Genomic DNA, 20,243 nt, shown 5'->3' on the forward strand with positions numbered 1-20,243 from the left:
AGGAGATGCTTAGAACATGTTAGTTTCTTTCCCCTCTTACAGAAAAGTCCTTCCCAAATTTTTCAGGTTTGGGGTTCAGTTCCCAACCTATCACTCCTTCCCTTCTCCATGTTTCTCTCACCTCTTCCCAACCCACCAGCTATGTGTAGTAGTAGTAGACGAAGTTTTCTGTCTTCACTCTTTGAAAGACTTGCTGCAGGTTCCTATGCTGGATCAAATTTGACATATATCATTCCCAAACATTTCATTTCACCAGCAGAATGGAAAGTATGTGGAAAGTACTCAGTTATTCCATGAATTTAAAAATCAGTCACCTTGAATTTCAGTGAAAAGCTATAACTGATTTTATATCATTAATAGACTCCTGAATATTGAGTAAGCCCCAAGAAATGGTCAGGGCAATGATTCATTTATAAAGTCGCTATTTACTGGATATTGAATGGTATTAGGTGATTCTTATTAATTCTGTTAGAGTTTTGTTGGAGTGATGATGTATTGTAGCTTTATGTAGGAAAAAGTCCTCAAATTAAGGAGATGCTTGATGAAATGTTTAGGGGTAAAGTTTCAGGATATCTGCAATTTACTTTCAAATGCAGGTACATATACAAATATAGATAGATCTTTGTCCGTAATATAAGCAGATATGGCAATATACGGCAACAATAGTTAATAGCTGTTGAATCTAAGTGATGGGACTATTGACATTCATTGTATTATTCTTTCAACTTTTCTGTATCTTAGAAATTTTTTATAATAAAAAAGCCAGATTAAAAAAACTGGAAAAATATGATCCATACAGTTCCTAAAAAATGTTGCCCTTTCATTGTGTGATTTTTATGTCATTATATCATTATGCTTACTCTATTGAGAGCAAATATATCTTTTGAAATTACAAAATACCAATTCTTATAATATATAATTTTTATGTTGTCATTATATCTCAACATTTTAAAAAGCATTTGCTATATATATATATATCACTCTCAAACTATTATTTGGAAACTGCATAATTGTGAGGGATTTGAGCATTTCAGTGGAAGCAAATAACTGATGATGTTGGTTAACCTGGAGGACTGCAATTTTGAAACACCACCGGGAAACAACTTTATAAATGTTTTTAAGTAAAACATCTATCTACCTGTATTTTAGAGAGAAAAGGCTGTCTGCATGTTTACTTTAAGGTAATAAATCATAATATATGTTTGCCAACGAGCAGGAAGCGGAGTGGGACCTTGCGGAGAGCATGGAGCCTTGCTCTAGACGAGAGCCAGTTGCCTCTTTAAGTTTTCTCATTTGTAAAATGGAATAATCATATTTCCTACAAGTAAATGAGGCACTCAAAACAGTATGCTCAGTGGATATTGTTGTTATTAGGTATTACCTATATCTAATCTGAAAAAGGTATAGAATTGGTGATAAGAAATGAATGTGATATCAGTTCTAAATTTACCAGCTCTGGAAGGAGACAGATTGGGTAAATCTGCGTCATTGTAGACCCATCCCTCTCAAATTCTCTCTCCAAATGTTGAATAATTCTTCCGCCTACTCCAGCCTTTAAGAATCTTTTGCTTACCAATTATTCTAAAACTTATCAATTACCATCTAGCTCTGATATGTATATATGTGGGCTTTTAAATGCCTCCTGTTTTTTCAAGATCCATTAATTACTCAATACCGATTGCTCTCAACTGTGGACAAACTCTTGACTAGGACATCTGGGTTAAACGAGCCCTGCAGAGAGCTTCATTCACCAAGCTGCTGTAGTCTGCCTGCTTTTCTGTGGGGTCTACCCACTAATCCATGAGAGGCTTTTGTCTGGGGAAGAATTTTCCATTCATGAAAGTGATTTCTTTCTAGTTTTTTATGCAAAGAACTACTGAAAGATTTCACCCACATGTCTAATATTGCTTGGCCTTTTTCTTTTGTTTTACAAAAATATCTGTTGATATGATCAAAGGGAATATTATCTTATTTCATTTATTATAGTATAGTGACAAACAATAGATTTGAAGTCAGAAAACATGCTCTGCAAACTTCTCATTTACTAGGTGTATGTCCTCACTAAAAGCACATCACATGACTTTTATTCTTAGTTTTCTTAATCTATGAAATCACACGAGCCTCTTTTTTTGTATCAGATAAAAGTGTATATGAAAGAGCCTTGTAAATAATAAAGAATGATAAAAATTATTACTGTTATTGCCATTCTTTTTAATTCGAATAATTTAAAGTGTCCTACATATTCAGGTTGTGATTCAGCTCTAGAGAACATAATGGGATTTTATGTTTTGATTTAACTAAAGGTGATTGGGGTCGAACCCAATGGTGAGCTTTTTATTTTCTTACATTTAGATTTCTTTTCCCACTTTCTTGCACATCCCACATGTGCAAGAAATGAAATAATTCTTTTTTATTTTTTTATTTTTTATTTTTTTTGCGGTGCGCGAGCCTCTCACTGCTGTGGCCTCTGCCGCTGCGGAGCACAGGCTCTGGACGCACAGGCTCAGCGGCCATGGCTCACGGGCCCAGACGCTCCGTGGCACGTGGGATCCTCCCGGAACGGGGCACGAACCCGCGCCCCCACCATCGGCAGGCGGACTCCCAACCACTGCTACACCAGGGAAGCCCTGAAGTAATTCTCTGTACCCCCTTTTCAGGAACATACGATTTTTTTTTTATTTCTCAAAAAAATTCAATAATCTTCATGGCTTCTTTTATCTTATCAAAACAAATGAACATGTGAGCTATTTGAAGCTTTCACGTACCACGTAAAAATATTTCCTTTAATCACCAGTGTTCTAGTGAGAAAAATAATTCTGTTTCAGAACATAATGAAATTCTAAAGCCATAGTTAATGAAAGTTGCAGGTATGGTCTTTCCAGTGCAGGATTTATCTTTCTGTGTTGGTAAATACTCAGACAGAAAGAACTCCAGAGAATTTCCAAGAGCCATTGAAAGTGATGGTTGATAAGGGGTGGCCCTCCCTTGAGTTCATGCTGAACTGAGGCTTAAGTAATGGCGTAGGCTCAGCATGGTCCTCAGACATCTCATCTCCATGAGGAGCCAGGTGTCTCTTATGCTGGCAATTTGGGCTTTAAAATTCCATGAGACATTTTGTAGGAGACGAGATGCCACCTTAGCATCACCATCAGATCTGTCTGGTTAATTACAGACTGATTTTCTGCATCCCAAATGAATGTCTGTAGCTTCCCTTAATTTTTGAAGGCCACCTACGTTGGTATCGAATTATCAACAATTCTCAGGAGGAAGATGAAAGGGGTCCTTGTTTTTACAGTCTATATATTTAGCCCTTTGGGATTAAAGTCACTATTATATTATCTTGTATCACCTCCCTCTATTAAACATTATCTTTTTAAATACTTTTATAGCGTGCCGATGGAAAAACCAGTGGATCGCCTTCAAAGTCAGGAGAAAAGAAAGGATCAGATGAGGTAATTTCCACAATACTGGGTTTTCATTTTCTCTTGTTTTTAAATTGTGAATTCTGTCTTGAAGTAAATAATGAGGTAGCAAATATCTCCTACTGGAATATTGGTAAATTTAATTTTAACTACGATTTGATTTAACACTATAAGTGGCAATCATTAAAAATAAATTAAAAGGGCTTCCCTGGTGGCGCAGTGGTCAAGAGTCCGCCTGCCGATGCAGGGGACACGGGTTCGTGCCCCGGTCCGGGAAGATCCCACATGCCGCGGAGCGGCTGGGCCCATGAGCCATGGCCGCTGAGCCTGCGCATCCAGAGCCTGTGCTCTGCAACAGGAGAGGCCACAACAGTGAGAGGCCCGCGTACCGCGCAAAAAAAAAAAAAAAAAAAAAAAAAAAAAATAAAAATAAAAATAAATTAAAAAAATAAAGTTCCTTGGAGAGGAACATCTAGAAGTTGTTTCCGTTCAGGAATAGAACTCAGTTATTTAGGGTGTTTTCCCTGTAGGAATTGGTGAATCTTAACTGTTTTTTGTTTGTTTTGGTGAACAAAACATGTAGGAGGGGAAACCAAATGCTATAGTTGAAAAGGAAATCTTTTTTTGTTGTTTTTTTTTTTCTTTTTTCTTTTTTTTTTTTTTTTTTTGCGGTGCACGGGCCCCTCACTGCTGTGGCCTCCCCCGCTGCGGAGCACAGGCTCCGGACGCGCAGGCCCAGGGGCCATGGCCTACGGGCCCTGCCGCTCCGCGGCTCGCGGGATCCTCCCGGACCGGGGCACGAACCCGTGTGCCCTGCATCGGCAGGCGGACTCTCAACCACTGCGCCACCAGGGAAGCCCCAGGAGATCTTTTTTTATGAGAGTCACTGTGAAAGGAGGGCAGTGATAACCTAGATCAAACCAGTTATTCAGGTTCATAAACAAAAGGGAGAGAAAAGGACTATTTTTACTTGGATCCATTCTGTGGAAATACTAGTAAAACCAAACCTCCTCACTTTGAGATGTGTTTTCTTTGAGCCTGTGAATTTCTTCTTTCACTGAATGATGCCTCATTATGTGCACTGTTAACATGGCCTGCTCTCCATGGAAGAGTCATGTGAAAGTTCTATCCTCCAAAAGGGTACTGGGCTTGCCTTCCTTTTGCTGCTTTTCACATTTTAAATCTCAATGGAACATTCATCTTCATTCAGTAGAAATTGTTATCATTTCCAGTTTGTAAAAGAGCCAGGTCCTGAAAGGTAGCTGGAAATTTAGAAAGCAAAAAGTGATCATTTTATTTTTCTCTATATTATTAACGTGTTTCCAGAAACCTAGAATCTAGCTCCTCTTTCTGCTTATTTGCTGCAGTTTTGAAATATTCAATATATTTCAATATATTCAGTATGAAGGCCACTATGACTAGAACTTGCTATGAATTCTGCACTAAGGTTTTGTCCACAGCTGTCTATTATTGTTTCCATTACCAACACCCATGAAAATATATTTTAGATTATTTCTTACCACGCAAATTTGCAGTAAGGTTTTGTACCCATGGAAGGCAAGATTTCTTTACAAAGTAAAAATAAACTTTTATTAAGATTTTATCCTGCTTCTTGGTTATATTATTTAAAAATTTTTTCCATGGGAAGAATACCACATTTTTCCCCTTTTACTAGCATGAAAATCTATATAATATCACTCAGTTCCCCATCAACCCTACTCTTTAAATATATTCCCAGATATCTATCAAACTATCAAATAGTTTCCTGTTTGAAAACTATAGTGTCTCTTTTTTCTCCAGACTAGGAAATAATGTTTTTAGATGTTATTCTCTATTAATATTTATCAAGTTTAAACTATTTGCACAAAAAAGGAAATCTTCTTTTCCAGTACAATCAAGTGGATAGTGACCTAGTTCTTATAGGATTATTCTCAACAATTATGTTATTATGTGGAAGCTTAAATATTATGCCTTGAATGTACAGGCATTGTTGGTTTAGGCAACAACTGCTTGCCCAGTGATAGGTCTTTTATATATCCAGACTATAAAGTGCCTTATTTTCATATTTATAAAGGGCCTGGGAAAACTGATAAGTAGTCCTGTTATCAATGCAGCCAGGGGAGAATTTGAAACTTCTGTGTCAGTATGATGACTGTACTTTCAGTTCTTCGAAACTGAAAGGCTGAACTTCCACCTTGAGAGAAGAAAGAAAGAATTTTTCTTTTCTTTATCAGCAATTCAGGCAAGTCTGACATTGTTTCATAACACTTCTGAGAAATTCAGATTTACAACTCTTGCACTTGTGCCAGAGCCTGGTCATGTTGGTCTGTTCTGCTCCGTCCCAGCTGGCAGAAGAGAGGAGATAGAGGCTTTGCCCTGCTATCAGGGCATAAATCACTGCAGAGATTCAGATAGTCTGAGACTGAAGATTGTTTATTATCTCACCAAATTCTGCCCAGATCTATTTGATAGGGTGGACAGATGTGTGGGTATGATAACTTGGTAGTCGAGTTATATTTCTGATATGGTCTGTCTCTAAAGGATCTCTGATTCTTTATGTCATGTGCAGTTACGTCATTGATGACATACTATGGCCCTGGAGACAATTCAAGGAAACCATCCTACATTAGACGTTATTTTAGCCTTTATGTTCATGATTATAAAACCATGTGCAATCTGGACTTGTAATCTGCCTATCCTACCACCCACAGTTGGCTGCCATCCTCTTAAGATTACCAGAGAAAGGTTTCCCAAAACTGATTCTTTCTCCCAAATATTTTCTCATCTACTGCTCTGTTGAACAAGAAGTAAGATTAAGAAGCTTAGTTTGGGTTTTTGGTAATCCATTTTCAAACTAGCATGTGCCTCCAAAGGGTGAATAATTTGTTGTCCCCAAGCATATGCAAACATACTGGTTAGGCTTCCAAGGACAAACTCAGGCCTTTGAAACAAAGTCAGTTTGAAAATGTACTTTCTATGCTCAAGGGTACTTCTCAGTGTTTTTTCCTTCTCCCTTTATTGTTCTGCTGCATTTCATTTGGAGATGCAAGAAAAAAGGTATAGAGGAGGGCTTCAGGAAGATTTAACCCAGAGTAAAAATGATTAGGGTTAGGCAAGAACCATTATTATATTGTCATATGTAAAAATATCTGGGGATGAATGCAGCTGTGTGAATTTCAGAGCTCTTTTTCTCCTGCTACCATAAATAGCTCTTACTTGTCTTGAGTATGACCCCTATACAACCACTAAGTGATCCTAGGAGGTCTGCAGCAATTTCAGTAGACTCTTGCAACTAAAATATCATTTGTCATATTGCATTTGCAATATAAATGCTTGAGGATGGAGTTGAGTGTCTATGAGAATTTTTTTTTTTTTTTTTTTTTGCGGTACACGGGCCTCTCACTGTTGTGGCCTCTCCCGTTGCGGAGCACAGGCTCCGGACTCACAGGCTCAGCGGCCATGGCTCACGGGCCTAGCCTAGCTGCTCCGCGGCATGTGGGATCTTCCCGGACCGGGGCACGAACCCGTGTCCCCTGCATCGGCAGGCAGACTCTCAACCACTGCGCCACCAGGGAAGCCCAGCAAATGTTATTTTAAGGGGTGATAGGTTATTACAATCTCTTGTCTGTTTTAACTGTGGGGAGTTGATTGTGGCTGGACAAGTTCATGTCCCAGTGCCAAGAAGGAGGCAAAGCTGAACAGGTGCCCCAAGGGCAGTCCCACCTGGCTTACCTAGAGATCCAGAATCCCCTGGGTGTCTGATCTGGAAGGCTAAACTCACTAAAGGAAGTTCCAAAATCCTTTTCAACTGTAGTTTCCCCATTGTTTAGTTCTAAATTTTGATTTATTTCTTCATTGACTAGAATATTTTTAAGATAATTTTTTTCTGCGAAGGAACACAGATGGTGATTTTCTGTGTCTGTGTGGATCCTAAGCATGTTTTTCTGCTGGCTTCACACAAGAAATTAGTACAAAATTGTACATTTTTGGGTAACAGTTCTGTTCCCTTGAAGTTCAGTACCTGTTGCTCCATGGTCTTCTGACTTTTTGTGCTATAGAGAAGATGTCTGGGGAAGCCTTATATTTATTTTTAGAAAGCTTGTTTTTCCTGCTTCGGTGCATGTGCGGTTTCTTTTTCTTTTATTCTTACAATTTAGAATTTAGTATTTTCTTATGTGGAGCCTACCAAATGGGTCTACAAGAGCAATCCATAAATTTAAGTTCAAAACCTACAGTTAAAATACCAGACATTATGTAGACATTCAAATAGCCTATTTATCCTAAGACATGTATTCAGGTTGAATTCTGAGAAAAATGCGGGTAGTTTATAAAATTCAGGAGAAAAATGCTTTGCCATTCTGAGACCACAGTGAGAGCATCTTCTTTCTCACGTGCTGTGGAAGCTTTGAAGAGCCACACTCCTAATCCAGTTAGCCTGCCACCCAGTCCATGGTTCCCATGGAGGCAGCACATTGTAGTGGCTGCGTGCAGACTCTGTAGAGTCCCACTGCATGGACTTGCTCCCAGCTCTGCCACTTCCTAGCTGTGTGTTCTTGGGCCAATTACTTTGCTTCACTAAGGGTACCTTCCTCATGTGTAACATGGAGATAACAATAGCCTCTGCATAAGTTAATGTGAAGATCAATGAGACCAAGCATATGAAGTGTCCAGGACAGTGCCTGGGACACACGAAGTGCTATATAGATGCAAGCTGCTATTATTGTTATTATTATTACTACTATTATTATTGTTGTGGCCTTATTATTAGTACTATCACTAGGCAATAAAGAGAACTTTGTTTAGCAATAAAAGTGAGCCCCTTATTGATTTCTAACCAGGACTCAAATTCTTTTGTTGACTACATATTGCCAAGCCTTTCCCATTAAAAAAGGAAGGAAGTTTGGTAGTTCATTAAGCTTAGTAGTCCTTTTGTTTCAAAACAACTCTGTGTAACACCCAGAAACATATGCCAATTGCTAGAAAGTACAGTCCCTCTTTAACAAAGAATATGGAAATAATGTGCTTTTAGATTAAGAATCTGTGATATACAAAATGTTATATAAGTAGTAGGGAGTGACTAATAAAAATAGTTAAGCATTTTGCCTCTATAAAAGAACATATAAATATATGAACATTATATCATGCAGCAATAAAATACCCTTCGTTCTTGCGCTTTGGAGTAATGAGCCCAATTGCCTAAGATCGTAGGTCCCACCAAAATTGTCTCTGAAGAGTGTACCTTATAGCATAGGAAATTGGAATCAAAGTTAACAAAATATCAAAGGAATTGAATAGGAGTTAAATTTATTGACTTTAGAATAGGTCACAAGTCCTGGAAACCTGATGGACAAGTCAATTAAATATGAGTCCTGAAATATCCTGTTTTAAAGTTTTTATTTTTTCAGTCTTACCTCTAGACTTTATTAGCTTCTCAAAGATACAGGAATGACTGATTCAAGAGGGATGAAAGGGATGATAACCTGAAATTGTGCCCATAACAAGATATCTGTGGGGACACGGGTTTGTGCTCCGGTCTGGGAGGATCCCACATGCCGCGGAGCGGCTGGGCCCGTGAGCCATGGCTGCTGAGCCTGCGCGTCCGGAGCCTGTGCTCCGCAACGGGAGAGGCCACAGCAGTCAGAGGCCCGCGCACTGAAAAAAAAAAAAACAAAAATGAGGGTTCTTACCACCAGCTATGCGATGAGACGTTGCTGAATTGCTTGTTACATAGATCTGGTAATAGCTGTCTTACTTTAAACATACACTTCAGGGGACACCCAGTGGTTAAAAGGAGAAAATTTCTTGTACAGTGTTCAGTTGGAATAAAATATTTCTTGTCTCAGCAGTGATAATACCTTGCCAACTTTGTTTTTCTGAATGAGCATATGTTAGGGGAGTGTGTGTGTGTGTGTGTGTGTGTGTGTGTGTGTGTGTGTGTGTTTTAAGAAGAAAGGGCTTTGATTTTGACTTTTATATAAATTTCTTCAAATATTTGAAAACTTAAAAATTATAAGATTAGAAATGTTAAAATATGATTAAACTTTTCCTTTAATGAAGACATAAATGGTATTTAGAAATGAGAAATAAGTGACTGAGAGTCATGAATAAGAAAAAAAATTTAATCTTTTTGACCAAGAAATTCCAATTCTAGGAATTTGTTTCAAGTACATAATCAGAGGTGTACTCGATAGCTATGTATAAAGATATTCTCCATAGCTTTATTTATAATAATAACAAACTAGGGGAGAAACAAGTGTACAGCCATAATGAATTGGTGAAGTTACAGCACAAACATAGTGACTAAGGCATCTTTAACACCATGCTTTGCAGAACATGTAGCAGCGGAGGAACGTGTTTGTTATAGGTAAAGAAAAATGATGAAAGACCAGCAATTCCATGTACTTAACAGATTGTGCATATTTATGTATTTGCATAAAAATAGAGAAATAACTGAAAGTAGTTGTCTTGATTGGTAAGATTTGGAGTAATTTACGTTTTCTTCTTACTACTTTTCTCTTTATTCTAAATGTATTTTCTTTTAATCAGAGGAAAAAGAATAATAAACAGCATAGATAGTAAAAGAATAATGGAAGAGAGTGTTTTAACAATGATCAAAACTAAATCTATGGGCTTCCCTGGTGGCGCAGTGGTTGAGAATCTACCTGCCAATGCAGGGGACACGGGTTCGAGCCCTGCTCTGGGAAGATCCCACATGCCGCGGAGCAACTAGGTCCGTGAGCCACGATTACTGAGCCTGCGCGTCTGGAGCCTGTGCTCTGCAACAAGAGAGGCCGCGATAGTCAGAGGCCCGTGCACCGCGATGAAGAGTGGCCCCCGCTTGCCGCAACTAGAGAAAGCCCTCGCACAGAAACGAAGACCCAACACAGCCATAAATAAATAAATAAAAAAATAAAAAAAAAAAAAAAATTTAAAAAAAAAAAAAAAAAAAACTAAATCTATGCATCCGTCTGCTTAGACCTTAAAGGGAGAAGTGTTTTACATGTGCGTCTTTTTCCTTTGGAACCTTCCAGAGTAAGGCGGCTGCCGCCACCGTGTGTATGTGCGGGCGCGTGTGCATGTGTTTGACTAGAAGTGCATCTCTTAGATATGGACAGAGAATTAGGATTTAAGCACTAAGGCAGCTTAGAGGGCAAGGACTTTTTTTTTTTTTTTTTTGACTGCGTTGGGTCTTTGTTGCTGTGCACGGGCTTTCTATAGTTGCAGCGAGCAGGGGCTACTCTTCCTTGTGGTGCTCGGGCTTCTGACTGCGGTGGCTTCTCTTGTTGCAGAGCATGGGCTCTAGGCGCGCGGGCTTCAGTAGTTGTGGCACGCGGGCTCAGTAGTTATGGCTCGCGGGCTCTAGAGCACAGGCTCAGTAGTTGTGGCACACGGGCTTAGTTGCTCCGCAACATGTGGTATCTTCCCGGACCAGGGCTGGAACCCATGTCCCCTGCATTGGCAGGTGGATTCTTAACCACTGCGCCACCAGGGAAGTCCCAAGGATTATTAATTATTTTTAGTTTATGGTCCCTTCAAAATCCGATGAAAACTGATCTTTTTCTCTGAAAAGGACATACATATGTGAATACAAGAATGCAAAACAAAAATGTGACATACAACTTAAAGAGGTTTAGAGATACACACCATCCCCACCCCTGAGGTGGGGGCAGTCTTGTCGAGTAGATATATTCAGGAGGCATCATCTAATATTTTCCCAGTTGGCTTGTTGTTGATGGCTGAAATTCCACCGTTAGCAACTTCCTTAAACTTTGAGTTAAGCATTGCCTTCCCTTGGGTCCTCTTTTAAATTGTGGATGTTCCTAGGAGGGATAATATATTAATTATTAACACTTTGGTGAGAAGTAGTTTAATAAGAGGGAAAACGAATTATGTAAGAACTACTTTTATAGATTTGATAAAGGTAGTAGAGAACTAGCAATCATTTGATATTGATAGCTAACACATATGTAGGCATTACACACACACACACACACACACGCGCGCACACACACACACACACACACACACCTTACAAGCACCCCATTCTCCTGATGAGGAAATTGAGGCACAACTTGATTAAATGACCTGTTCAGGGTCACACAGTTATATAAGAGTGGAGCCAGGATGGAACATATTTTCCAGTCTATACTTTCAACTAGTATCCAAAACTGTTCATAAAATTATCTATTTTCAGAATTCTACTTAAAGCTAACTCCATAGACTTTCTTACCACTGTTGTCAATTTTTGTAACTCACTTCTCTAACTTTTCACTGCCTTCTTTCTTCCTTGTATTATACCCTCTTTTTACTCAGGAAGATCATAAAACAAGGTTAAATCATTCCCATTCCTTTGGATCTAAAATGTAAGTGTAGGCACAGCTGCTCCCTCCTTATGGATAGTAAATGAAGCAGGGAAGGAAGCTAAGTCACAGCAGAGGTAGAGCCAGGAGAAAGATAGCGTTCTCCTGACTTCCAGTCAATGCAGCCATCTCGAGACTAGAAAGACATGAGATAGACCACTTCAAGGACTTCCAGTTGGAGATAATGAAAGGCACTGAGTAATCAGGAAAGAAAATTCAGTGCTGGCCACCATAACGTGTGTTATTAAGGGCTTTGTGGAGGCGACGTTTCATTCACTGAGTAAATTTCTATGTTAGGTTGTGAGTTAATAATAAGACATCATTATGACCTATTTATCAGTGTTTCCCAGGGGACTAACATATCCTATTTACCAAATTGCATTGGGGGTAGCACCCATTTATACTTCCTTCTGTAGTCATAGCAACTTGTACTTGTTTGTAGACTACTTAGAACCATGGTGTAAACGAACATTTGCGAATAAGAGTCACAGCCTTGTGATTGCTAGTGTTGGGGTACCTGACCTCCCTTTGAAAGATGTCTTTTCCTAGATACTATTTTCCAATAAAGCATGTGTTTTCATGTGGAAACACAATATTTCTTTTCATTCTAGGGGGTGACTATTAACTAATGGAACTGATTTGTCAACAAATGTGTCAAAACATATATTTTAATGAGAATTCTTATCCTGAAAAATACTACATTTCATCAAGCCTAGGACACCACTGATCTAAAAATGCACTGATTAGAAAATGCTAAGAAAGAAAAAAACTGTCAGCTAAAAATAATGTTGAAGCTTCTGAAGACCATTCAACAAACAGGATTTTAAAAATGGCTTGAGCAATTATTTGAATGTGTTAGCTACCAAGTTGAACCCTTGAGGGTTTCGATGTTCATTTAATGCAAACATTCTTGTGTATTTGTGTGCTCACAAATTCTGTCAAATATAACATCTAATCTGTTATGTAACGGATTATCTCAAACTGGAGAATCCCTAGCCTGCTTTCTCTTGAAGGCTATTACTTTGGTGGAAATGTGGACCAGCTCCCTTTCTCACACTTCGGGGTGGAGAAGAGAATCGCTGGATTGGAACCTTCAGGAACTCTTTGACACCTTCATGGCAGGGAAGGGCACTGTGTCTTAGCTGGGGCAGAAGAACTCTCACCCACAGGTTGACTTCATTATCACTGGAATCTTTGGGGGATGGGAATCTAAAACCCAACTTGACCCTTTCTTTGTACCCAGCTCCTCACTCTTAAAAGGTATTTGTTGAGCTTCTTGGATTGGTGAGTTTATAGTTTTGATCAAATTTGGAAATGTTTTGACCATTATTTCTTCAAATATTTTGTTTTGTCTCCTCATCTCTCTCTTCTTTGGAGGTTGCGGTTGTATATGTATGGGCTGCTTGGAGTTGCCCCACAGCTCACTGATGCTCTGTTCCCTGTCCTCTAGCCCTTCACTCTCTGTTTCATTTTGGATAGTTTCCATTGCTAGATCTCCAAATTCACTAATCTTTTCTTCTGCAACGTCTCATCAGTTCTTAATCCCAGTGTATTTTTTTTTTCCCCTCCCTCCCCGCCGGCCTCCCAGTGTATTTTTTATCTCAGACATTTTTATCTTTAGAAATTTGATTTGGGTGGTTTTTAAAAAAATATTTGCTATGTCTCTCCTGAACATACTTTTAAAAAACTTTTTCTTTTGAAATAATTATAGATTACCAGAAAGTTGCAAAGATAGTATGGCTGGTGCCGTGTATCCTTCACCCAGCTTCCCCATTGGTTACATCTCCTGCAACTATAGTACAATAGCAAAACTAGGAAACTGCCATTGGTACACGTATATATAGTTCTATGCCATTTTGTTACATGTGTAGATTCACGTAGTCAGCCCTGCAATCAAGATACTATGCTTTTTGGGGCTTCCCTGGTGGCGCGGTGGTTGAGAGTCCGCCTGCCGATGCAGGGGATGCAGGTTCATGCCCCGGTCCGGAAAGATCCCACATGCCGCGGAGCGGCTGGGCCCGTGAGCCATGGCCGCCGAGCCTGCGCGTCCGGAGCCTGTGCTCCACAACGGGAGAGGCCGCAACAGTGAGAGGCCCGCGTATACTATGCTTTTTGAACATTATATTTTCCTGTGTTTGGAAAACAAAGTTGTAGTTTTCTGCTTCTATGCATGCCTTGTAATTTTTGATTAGATGATAAACAGATATGAATTTTATATTGCATTGAGTGTTTTTTATTATTGTTGCTTTAAGTTTTCCTGAGCTTTGTTCTGGGACACAGTTAAGTTACCTAGAAACACTTTGATCCTTTGGGGTTTGCTTTTAATCTTTGTTTGGCTAGAACAGAGCAACCTTTAGAGGAGGCCTACGTTTTCTTGTTTTTTTTTTTCTTCTTATTCAATTGAACCTGTGCCCCCTGCAGTGGAAGCGTGGAGTGTTAACCACTGGACCACCAGGGAAATTCCAGTCCTACTTTTTCTTCTGCATTCTCTACTCAGTGATTCTGACTGCTGGAAACATGTCCTATTCCTGGTCCCTGGGAGCCCCTGTGATTATGCCTCTGCTCCTTATGGGTGGTCTTTCCCCAGACTTAGGATCTCCTCACAGGCATGCACATGCAGATTTCTGGAGCTCACTTTTGTAGCTCTCCTCTCTGGCGCCCTCCCTTTGAGCCCCTCGAGTGCCCTTGACCCTCAAACTCCCAGCTCCATCTCCTCAACCCAGAGAGACAGACAGCCGTTGCATGATCCGGCAGCTGGAAACTCTGCAGGCAGTAAGCTGTGGCGATCACAGGGCGCCCCTGGTTTGTTTCCCTCGCAGGGAATAGTGTCCTTGCTGCCTGGTGTCCAGCCTCTGAAAACCACTGTTGCATATAGCTGTCGAGGGTTTTCTTTAGTTATTTAAGGCAGAAACACTCCTTACTTTTTAATCCAAATTTTCTTACATAAGAACATCATTAATGTAAAAAGGAAACAAAGCTGTATTTGAAAGGAGGCTGTGGCCCAGCTTACAGACTGAAGTACCTTCTTTTACTATGAAGTTGAGTTAAATTTTTCTCATTTATAAGCCGAGTCACCGACTTACTTCTTTGTTCATTTACTAATGAGTTTTAGTGTTCTCCAGATATTTTACTAATATATGTGCCACCAAGGCTGTTGAAATCACCTGTTCCATATCCTGTCCTGACACCCTGTAGTACCTCAGCAGGATCCTTGCCACTCTCAGGAAACATATTGAGGTCACGTCTATTCCTGCAGATCTTGTTGACCCCAAATCACACCCCCCCACACACACGCCCACACTCACACACCGTGTGACAGTGACGACACCTATGGGACCTATCAGAGCAAGGTCCAGAGGGGCCGTCATCTTTGACAGCTGATGCACGAATATCAGGACCTGCTGATCTGGCTCTGGTCGGCCTAACTCATTAGGTAGGCCTTTCAGCGTCAACCCTGGAAGTGGTCCCGGGTTTCCCGTAGCTAGCATTTATTGAGTAATCATAGTATCTCTGACTGTGGGCTTCGATGCATTGCATTTATACTTTCATGTAATCTCCAGACCTCACACAAGGCCAGGAACAGGACATGTTCTCACCAGTCGGAATCACTGGGTAGAGTACTCAGAAGGGTATCATTGCTGTATTGAAAACAAATTACTTCTATCTGAAGGCTGCTCTTGTCCAACCTAGCAGCGCTTAAAAGCAAACCTCAAAAGGATCAAACTGTTTCCAAGTAACTGCATCCATTAATAGAATCATGGCTAGTCCTAAAGAAAAATCACTTTCTATCCAATGAAGAAACAATTCTTTTTCTATTATATAAATAACAAAAGCTCATAGAAAATTCTCAACAGCCACTAAGACCCCTCATGAGTTGAAATTCGATGCACTGGGGTTGCCCTGGAGAGATGAGTCTGTCCCATTGCTACCTGTTCAAGGCCTTGGGCCTCTCTCTTCAGAGTGGGGTTTTCCAACATGTGGGCCACAGAATTCAGGCCATACCTCATCTCATTTAATCCTCTCAGTCTCTCTCTGAGGTACAAGTAGGGTTATTCTCATTTTTCACGTGAGAAAATTCGTGTTTAGAAATGCTCATAAACTTGCCTGAGGTCTCACAGCTGGCATTGGGTACAGCCAGGATTCCTGCCACATGTGTCAAAAAGTAGGACCATTGTTCTAGAGAATTCGGCACTTTTCTTTACAGATTCACTAGGTCTTAGGATGACATGAAGCCTCACTTGAGGGGCCTTTCCTGAGATTTTAGGAGATAATGACACAGCTTTGCCTGGCTCTTGGAATTTCACTGTTACTTGAAAACAGTTTTTAAGACTTGAGTTCTGATTCATTCAATAAAACCTTTTATTATGAACCACAACAAACATACAAGAAAGGCACGCCATTAATTCTATTCATGTCTTCCTACAGCAGCATATAGGATGGATCTAGTCTGTGTGTTCTTTATCGATCTTGTCTGTGCAAGCAGAGGTGCCTGTTTTACCAGTCTTGTGGCTGGCAGACTCAACCTCTTTTGAGAAGGGGGAGGCTGCTTGCAGTAGAAGGTGTGGATTCATAGTCCATGGGAACAGGACCTGTGTATACTCAGGAGTCTGCACCCAAGCAGGAGAAATCACACAAGTTCTCTGTAAATGGACGGGACTTGATGTCCTGGGGTTAGAGTCCAGTAGAGGTAAATCTGGTGTGGACGATTACACTTCTGCCCCTGTCAATCATCAGGACTGAGGCCCTGTGACAGGCTGTCCTGCAAGGAATGAATGACTCAGCCAGGACTGCGACCTGATATAGAGGAATGAGGGCAAGCTGTTGCTGACCATTTCCTTTCTATAAAACTTAAGTTAAACAAAGAAGCGCTCATAAATAATAGAGGGAATGTGATTGAATGGCAAGGGAAAATCTGCTCAGTAACCTTTAGTCTATGGGTTTATGGAAATGAAGAAAAATAGTTTAACTCAAAATTTGAATTATCCTAGGATTGGTGTTCTCATTTAACATCTTAATCTTTTAGAGACCACAGCATACCTGTGTGTTAGGACAAATGCAGAATCATGTTTGAGTGAGCTTGTTTTGAGTTTTCACTTACTTTGAGTAAATGAATTCTGTTCTATCTGAGGGTAGATCCAGCCCTATCACAGTTGTGAATATGCAGACCTAGCTGGGTGAGAAATGTGTCCAGGCCAGAGTGGGATTTCTAAGGACCGATGCTGATGGTGAGGGTGAGCGGGAGTGAGGGTGAGGAAGACACTGCAAAACTAAGTACAAGGTGATGTGAAGCCAAAGGACTTTGAGAACTTTTCACATGCAGGCAAAGGAGGACTCACAAGGACTAGATGGTACTCAGAGAAGGTCAGGAAGCAAGCCAAGGCCTGGAAGAAACTGATGAGCCCAAACACACCCGACTGCGGGGCCATAATGAACCCACCTCACTTCAGACCAAATATCTTGATCCAGCATCCTGTATCATCTCATACCATGTATGCCTGTGCCCATCTTGCTTCAGCTGCAGGAACATATTTTATTTCTGTTCCTCCAACTTGCCAAACCCATCCCATCCTACCTCAGGGCCTTTGCATGTGCTACTCTACCATCTAGAATGCCTCCCTTCCCCCATGCAATATTTACATGATTGGTTTATTTATAGTCAGGTCTCAGTCAAATGTCTTTCTTTGTCTATCTTGTCTGAAGGAACCCTCAGCCAGCCACTCTCTGTTACATGACCCTGTTTTATTGACTTTATAGCACTCATCACTCTCTGAAATCATCTTGGCTTTTGTTGACTTATTTAGAGTCTGAGTCCTCCTACTGGAATGTAAGCACTACGAGAGTAAGACCTTTTTTTGTTTGTTTGTTTAATTGGTCATTATATCCCCACTGCCTAGAATAGGACCAGGCTCCTGGCCAGGGTTCAATAAGTGTCTGTCCAATAAGTAGAGGGATGCATGAAGTCAAACACAATTGAAGAGAGAACCACGTCATATATCAGCCAAAACAGTCTGTATGGTTACTAATCTGAGAATAAGGGGTCTGTGCTCTGGTATGTATGTGCATTTCTAAGCTTTTGTGTTGTGTTTTAAGTGCCTGACATTATTAAGCCCTTTATAAATATTAGATAATAGAGGATCATTTTTACAAATTCTACTCTTGTTTCAGCTAAACTAAATTGGTCCTTTGTAGACTAAGTAATTCAGGCAGCTCAGAGGGCAAGGCAAACTTCAATAGGTCATACCCACAGGAAATCTGAGATATCCTCAGTTGAGTTTAAAAATATTGAATTTATTAATAAATTATTTTTCAGAGTAAATCTTAAGTTTATATACAGTTAAAATTAAAATCAGCATGTGTGCTGAGTTTATATAAACAATCAGCATGTGTATTAAGTTAAAATAGTTATTTTTAACTTAATAGTATCATAACTCAGCCGAAGAGCAAGTTTTTTAATTCTCACGGGCAAATCTTAGCTAATGTGTTGTAGTGGAATTCTTCTACAGATAAATCAGAGTCTGGTATGTGCATTTTGATTGTGAGAATTGGAGCTGTAGTTAGTGCGGGATTTAAATGGGACCTTCCTTGATTATAGCTGAGACCACAGGCTAATAGCTAGAGTGTGGGACAGCTATGGAACAGTGTACACTGACCTGACCTTTCTGGGCTTCAGTCTCCTCACTGGAAAATGAGGAGGTTGAATTGGAGAATGAGATTAAAATGAATAACCCCATGCTGTATTCTTGTCTTCATTTCTTATATCCAACCCCTTACACTGAATCCATGTATACATTATGGTTATCAGAAGCTATTTGTTAAGACACCTTGTATTTTGAAAAGAGACTTGTGATATGGATAAAACTTAGGCCATCCCCTCCTTTTACCATCTCCCATATCACACTTAAATTACTAACTTTTTAGCAGCCTCCTTTATTTCTATCCCATTTATCTAGGATTTTTTCTTCCTTTGGTTGATGGTAGTGCATGAATGCTTAGGATAGACTATTTGGTCTACAGGTAATACCTGGCTTCTGCAAAGGCCTCTCAAGGCCCTCAGATACCCATCTTATTAAAATGTGTCCACACTGTTGTTTCGGGGATCTTCCTGAAGTGCTCTGAGAATGGTCAACCAGTGGACACATAAAGATTGTACTCTGAGGACAGCAAGCTAAGTTCTGTCTTTTCTTCTTGCTAAGGTAGTATTTGCCCTGAAGGAAAAGAAGGCTTCAGCTCAAGCTTCCGTGGCAGGCATTTTTCACAAAGTTAAGCAACATAAATTTTGCTAAATATCTTCTAAATGTTAAAGAATTCAACCAAATTGTTCTCAATTATATATTTTTCAAAAATTTTCAGAAGTTGTATGTATGTGGACATACAACTCTTCACTGTGTTATATATCACCTAATTAGCATGATCATCCCTCCTGTATTCAATTCTTACAGTACATTCTTCACATTTTATAGATGTTGGATCATACTGTCACCATTTTACATTATAAAACTTTATACGCTTGCTTCTTTGAAATATAGATATTCATAAGTAAAAGATAGAAGATATCAAGTCCTTGTTGAGAAAGCAACTGTGTATTTTACCTTCCCCCCCCCTCGTTTATTGTCCTTTCAACAGTTAAGTAGTTATAGTTATATAAGAAATTACAAAAAAAGCACAATGAAGCACTCTTAACCCCACTATCAGAAGATAACCCCGTATGAACTTGAGACCATATCATTCATGTTATTTTATAATATGACATTTCTTTATGTGAAATATTAATAATATACTTGCATTTAATGGAATCTTCTTCTAAACCTGATCATTAAATAACCATATGATATTTCATCCTGTAACTGTTCATAACATAACCCCTTATGTGGGAGGCAGTGTAGGTAGGTAAGAGAATAGGGACTGAAACAGACATGCTACTTTTGACTAGCTGTGACCATGGCCAAGTTGTGTACTCATCCCATTCCTCCATCTCCTTACCCATAAAATTGGCATAACAGCTTTATTTTGGGTAATTTGAAGATGAAATAAGTTGTAACACATGGTACTTAAACAGAGCACTGACAATAGTGCTGTACTATACTCTATTATTAGAGCATTATTATTCTATTATTACCTATAATTTTATTATTCTAGTAGAATAATTAAACACATGGTAAGACACATGGTAAGAACTCAATAAACATTCATTATTACCTATATTGTTTTTAGCTTTTTGATGTTAGAATACTGTGATGAATATATTTGAAGAAAAAAGGCTTTTGCTCTTGTCATATTATTTCCCTAAGATAAGTTTTTAGATGTATTGCCATCTTTGATACTTGCTGCTAAGTCACCCTCTGTGGAGGCTGTACTAACATCTGCTCTCCGTAGCACTCAGGGTAAGAGAGAAAGCACGTACTTTCTCACGGTGAGCGATGATGTTCTGGGAGTGCACTGTGGTGGAAAATGACAACTCCCA

General features: G+C 39.6%; 1 protein-coding gene across 4 annotated transcripts in view; it reads left to right on the forward strand.

Moving 5' to 3' along the window:
- Positions 1–20,243, forward strand: part of CAST (calpastatin) — a 129,437-nt gene that overhangs the window by 11,886 nt on the left and 97,308 nt on the right. For all 4 annotated transcript variants that reach the window (XM_079917665.1, XM_079917667.1, XM_079917663.1 and 1 more), the window contains exon 2: positions 3,390–3,452. Coding sequence is in view for 3 of the 4 variants with exons in the window: in XM_079917667.1 (XP_079773793.1) it covers positions 3,390–3,452 (63 nt within the window). In the remaining variant the exon portion in view is untranslated. The remainder of the gene's footprint in view (positions 1–3,389; positions 3,453–20,243) is intronic.

This window comes from Stenella coeruleoalba (assembly GCF_951394435.1).
Source record: "Stenella coeruleoalba genome assembly, chromosome: 3".
Classification (NCBI taxonomy): domain Eukaryota; kingdom Metazoa; phylum Chordata; class Mammalia; order Artiodactyla; family Delphinidae; genus Stenella; species Stenella coeruleoalba.